Here is a 6,000-nt window from a genome sequence, read left to right as displayed (position 1 = left end):
CCTTCTTCATAATGCACCCAGTCAAATTCATCTCTCCAGCTGTTGACAAATTTCCTTTCCCTTTTAAACTTACTGTTGTAAGGTTTATTTTTTTTGGTGCTTTCCCTGGTACTTGGCCGGGCTGCAGAGCCTGAAGAAACATCGTCTCCACTCCAGTCTCCACCACTGTTCTTCGGTTCTTCTGAGGCAGGTAAAAATTTAAACATGTATGTTTAAACTGCGTGCGAGTTGGACGCTGGTTCGACGGATTGTGCAGGGAAAAATGTATTTGTTTCAAAAACGGTAAAATAGATGTAATGAGTGGCATATAACGTGAATTTTGTTTGAGTTTTAACTTGTCCAGTGGGGCAAGTAAATTTCTCTTCCACTTGCCCTACAAAAAAACAACAAGCCTTAATGTCGAGCCCTGTTCTCCCCGTCCCGCTAGACGGTTGAGGAGTGACTGTGTAGCATGTACATACTGAGTGGGCACTCGCTCCCGCTGTTTACACAGTGTGGGAATGACCGGGCTCCGCCTACGGCACCACATGTGTGCAAGGCGTCAGAGCCGTTATCTGAACCGGTAAGAGCCTGGGGAAGGCTGGCGAGTTGAGGCGTATAGCCGTGTGTTGTTTGATGCCATAGCAACAGAGAGCCATCCCGGGCTGTGAGGAGCGAGTGCCCGGTCATCACAGCCCATGGAAGAGCGTGACCGAGAGCGCGGCACGCGCATGCCTGTGTGAAAAGGCGGTAGTTTGATTCTCACAAGCCGTTCTCTCAACACTCTCACCATTCCGAGTAATCAGCTGGGAGGTGGAGAAAAAACTGAGTAGGCTATAAACACGCACTCTGAGTGTCTGTGTGTGAGCCTGTCAATTCTGACACAGTGTGGCTGGCTCCGACCGCATACTGCCCGTGGGCGTGGCGGCGAGCCTGTCTGTGAGTGTGTGAGGTGAAACGTGGGGTCCAGTGGCCGCAAGATGCCCAGGGGGGACAAGGCGGACTGACTAAGAGGGAAAAACCTGCTTTTTAAGGGAACTGTGTGCCCCTTAAAAAATGCTGTTATGTTTCCAACTCTAGCTGGAGTGAGACACCCGTTCCCGGTGCCCCGTCACCGTCACTGCCGCCGCTGTTTGCGGAACGGCGAGGTGGGTGGGTGCATTCGCACAGGTCAAGAACAACAACCTTAGCGGTGGGCAGGGAGCCTGCCCGCTGCGGAGGAGAGAAAGAGGAGAAAGCCGCCGGTGTGGTGCTCCTCTCCTGGGACGGAGACAGTCGCCGTAACGGGACTCATAGTCCTCCACTGTTACAAGCTTAAGTCTTCCCAACGCGGAGGAGGGAGAGCCGTCAAGGGAACCGTCTTCGGGGAATCGAGTCAGCGGACTTGTGCCCGCCAAAGAGGTCCACTTCCCGGCCATCTGGGTGCCACCACAGGCGTTAACCTTACCTTACTCGACTGTCCGCTCGGCACCACTGTTCTTCGAAGTCTTCAAACTGCTTGTCGCTGAAGCAAAAAATGGGAGCAGATCTCTGGTCGCACCACTGTAATATACAGTATCTGCGGACGTAAGAGAGGCCCATGCGGGGCAAAGGGCGCGAAAGACATCTTCACAACTGCGCATGTGCGAAGGGATAAACCCAATAGCGACAGCCCTTAGAGGGTGAAGCCTATACGAAATAGAACCGATAGTTTGATTCTCGTCTAGGACTACTAATACTTCTACTAGCTGCTGCAACTACGAAAATTATTCTGTGGTATTTTTGAATTATCACTGTATCAAAGTAATATTTCATCTGCCTCTGTTTCTGCCACTGGACCTCACTGTCTCTTCAAATAATCAGACCACTCAGTGTTACAACGCATGCCAGTTGTCCACCTTTGTGAGACTGATGATCGGAGGTTCAAATCCTGTCCAGTGCGTCCGTCAAAAAATAATAATTGTCTCAAACCACACATGGTGGATTGATTAGAGCACTGCAGTGTCTGATTGGTTTTACAATGTCTCACTCTTTAACTGTGAATAATTTCAACCCTCTGAGCCAGTTAGACACAATAATGAAGACACATAAGACACAAGTTTTCTATACATACACACATGCTAAAACACACACACACACACACACACAGACACACACACACACACACACACAGACACACACGGACACACACACCTTATACTTCAGATGACACCTCAACTCCTTTAAAGGGACTTAATTACTTGACAGTAAGCTACTTTCATTGCTTACACTTCACCCCCCTGACTTTAAGAGTTTTCATTCCCTATTTCGTACATTTTTCAGTCGACTCCTACTCCTGCATACTTCAGCTACAGAAACCATTCAAATGTCAAAATGTTCAGCTCTTTACAGTAATTAAGGATGTGTGCTTGTTTTCAGCTTTCTTCCTTTTCTACTTCTTAAAATATTAAGCTTTTTGGCATCACGGTTTTTCAGGCTATACATTTCTGCAATGCTTTAAAAAGCATTTCAGCTGCCAGCATTTTCTGCATGAAATGCATTTTGTAGTTGGTATTAATATTACATTGTGGCAGCAGTTTGACTGTTGCCCCTCTCATCAATGGGGAATCAATGTTAAGGCTGTAAACAAATTGACTTTAAGATATCTTATTTTTCCTCATATTATTCATATTTAAAGTTAATATACTTTAAGTATTTTAGCATTCAGTGCATTTTCTGTGCTGTAGTATTTATTTCAACACTTCATATGTAAATATGACATCTACGGCATCCTGTGCACAGAACATTATCAAATATTGATACACCCTGTTTGCAATTTTGTTTTTTTAAACAGCCTTTTCACTTGTGCTGATCCTGGGGACTGTTTGGCATATTTCTGCATCTCAAACTGATGCTGTTTTTTACTGCTGACTCACTGCAAAATGGGGATGTAGGCAGGAAAGAGAGAGGAAGGTGACTGAGAGCAAATAATTCAGCTTTAAAAAATATATATATTTTGAAAGACCTAAAAAGAGTCAGACAGAAATTCTCTGAACATGCAAGCTCTTATGGTGGTCTAAGTAAATTTGTCGCTGTTCTTTTTACAAATTAATCAATGAATCATCAACAAAGCAGTCAGATTCAGTTTAGGGCTAAGGTCAAATCAGTATTAAGGTCTGTGGGAGAACCTTGATACTGATTCTCCCACCTTGTTTTTATTCCACTAATCCACTATGTGACTGTGTAACTCTTACTTCATTCTAGAGATGGTCCGATACCATTTTTTGCTTTCCGATACCGATTCCGATACCTGAACTTGCGTATCGGCCGATACGCAAGTATAGAGGCATTTGTACCGATCCGATACCAGTGCGCCATGTATTTTATTATGTTTTAACAACTGTATACTACTATCCCTGTATGGATGGGATATTATTTCTATCTTTGTTGTCAGTCTGGCTCAGGTTAAACTCTTTGTGAAACATGAATGCCACAGAACTTTCTTTTATTATGCAGTTTGACAGTCAGTTATAACGGAAAAAGAACATAAATAAATTACTTTAACGTATTTTTTCTTTAGGGCTTTATTACGTGGTATCGGATCGGTGCATGAACTCCAGTACTTCCCGATACCGATACCAGTGTTTTAGGCAGTATTGGAGCCGATCATCTCTACTTCATTCCACTTACATCCCTCAGACCTTTTTCTGTGCTCAGAAGAGTGAAATCGCTCCTCCAACATTTACCAGAGAAAGGATGATTTCTTTCCCCTAGCCTGATGATGTAGTCGTGTCTGTGCCCGGAGTGTGGCTGGAATTTGAATGTGGCCGTTTTTGCACATATCAGGTTAGCACGACATACTGTGTAGAGTTATGAGCTTCTGAATCTAGTCTACAGATTCAATGAACATTAGTAAAAATGTGTATGAATGTATGTGAAAGATAAACACAGAAAAAATATTGATAATAGGAACTCAAATTGCAAAACTTGTTTGCCACTCGGAAATAAAAGGGAAACAAATGATATTTTGAAAAATATGGTTATTAGATACATCAGCCACTGCCAACGGGGAATGTCTTCTTATTTGTTGATAGGCCGATGGCAATCAACAAGGCGAATATCAGCCGATACTAATACTAATGTTGGGCCATTGAATTGGTGCATCCCTCCTACGAATACTGTTGTCCATTGTAATATTAATGGTTAATGGCGTTACTTATCAGATTTGTAAGTTTAATTGATTAGGACAATGCACATTAATCAACATTTCTGTAAAACTGCCAGTCCTGCGACTGTAGTCATAATTACCCAGCATGCATGTGTTTATGGTGGGAAGAAAACAGAGCACCCAGAGGAAACCCATGCAAACTCCACACTGAAAAGACCCAGATTCAAAACCAAAACCTTCTTGCTGTGAGGCAGAAGTGCTAACCACTAAGCCACCATGCTGCCTGATGACACCCATAAAGCTTTGGCTCCCTTCAGTGTAAATTAATTACTGCCTTATTATGTTTTTGCATTACTTAATGTTTCAAAGTCATTATCAGTCATCATCTGCCCAGAGATAATTTTGATGCATGACAGTGATTATCATAAATTACTTGATTTGTGTATTCACTTTTAATGTGGCAGCAGTTCTGGCAACATGTGATAAATAGCCTATGGTATGTGCACATTGAAGGTATTCCTGGAAAAGATACAGATCTCCATTAAAGCATGCACACACACACAAACACACACAAGACAAAACAGGATATCCAAACACAACATTCATCACTGATGCATCCTTTATGCCCTATCAGTGTCTCAGCACAATAATTCGAACCAATACGTTGCTCTTGCCATAAAGTCTTGTACTAAAGAGTCTATCAACAGGGAACAGAAATCACCAGGTTGCAGTCCACTAGTGTGCCATTCTTTTCTAATGATTTTCAACCAGGCATCCCATTCTCTTCTCACATGTCCTTTCTATGCATTCAGGAGCTACCCCCTTCGATTTCAGTTTTTATGTGACAATGGAATAATTGTCTTGCTTTTTGTTTCAACCCAGTACCCACATGGAGGTAATTTCCTTTTGGTCTGAGCTACTGACACAAGACAAGCTTTTTGAAAAAAAAAATCGTTGATGCGCCCAATTTCACACTGAAAGCACACCTTGCCACCCAAGTGACACCTTGGGGGAAGGTTGTTGAGGTAAAGAAGAGGCAGCCCCTTGTGTCTCATCGTGACATCACCCATGACCCATTACTGTCTGTGACATTTAGGTCTCTGGTTCCCCTAGCTAGATCATTTCCAGCCAGCCCGAGGTTAGCCTCAGGGCACATTTGTCTATAACTCCACTGGCCAGTTGGTTCTACAAGCACTTGGCTTTTGATCAAAGCAGAGGAAGCTGGTCCATAGAGGCAGAGGAGGTTGCTCCTTCTTTATTTTTGAGAGGCAAGAGGGACATCAAAATATATTTAAAAAATATATAAGTAATTGGTTGATATAAAACGTTATAACATTTCAGTATCATCTATAAAATAAATTTCTTCTCTTCTTTGGTTTAGATTCTGATTAAAATGCCTCAACAGTGACACCTGCAGGGCAGTCTGGGGGCCTTGGACGATTGTAGGGCGGGATCTCCTATATCAATATAATATAAACATCTGTTAATGGCCAAAACACGTAATATGATGCTCAAGGGAGGACGTCCGCCCTAACCAATTAACAACCTGAATACAAGATTGCGTTGGTTCAATGATAATTTCATCTTTAATTCTGAGGTTGAGGAACTGGCAGGAAAGCGATCGAGATTCATACAGTAGCATATTAAAATGAATTGGAATGTGCAAATTACAAACTAGCATACCTTTAAACACATCACTAAAAAATACGTATTATATGTGCTACACAGAGTTTATTGTATTTTGACAAAAATATATTGCATCTGAATAAGACATCTGTTACTAATAGGCCTAGAATAGCCTACACTGTTGCGTATATAGTGTGGACAGGATTGGCAAAATAAATGCTCCATTAACAGAAACGTTGTTGGCACTTTACAATGTTGATTAGTTATTG

General features: G+C 42.4%; 1 protein-coding gene across 1 annotated transcript in view; it reads left to right on the top strand.

The window, feature by feature from the left end:
* The first annotated feature begins 500 nt into the window (after window positions 1-500).
* The window catches only part of LOC144521696 (protein FAM200B-like), a 29,276-nt gene continuing 23,776 nt past the window's right edge, over window positions 501-6,000 (top strand). The window contains 3 exon segments of the mRNA XM_078256248.1: window positions 501-562; window positions 867-926; window positions 1,060-1,259. Coding sequence (XP_078112374.1) covers window positions 501-562; window positions 867-926; window positions 1,060-1,259 — 322 coding nt within the window.

This window comes from Sander vitreus, chromosome 8 (assembly GCF_031162955.1).
Source record: "Sander vitreus isolate 19-12246 chromosome 8, sanVit1, whole genome shotgun sequence".
In the NCBI taxonomy this organism is placed as follows: domain Eukaryota; kingdom Metazoa; phylum Chordata; class Actinopteri; order Perciformes; family Percidae; genus Sander; species Sander vitreus.
Note: the sequence above shows the minus strand (reverse complement) of the source record. Positions and strands in the feature narration are given on the sequence as shown.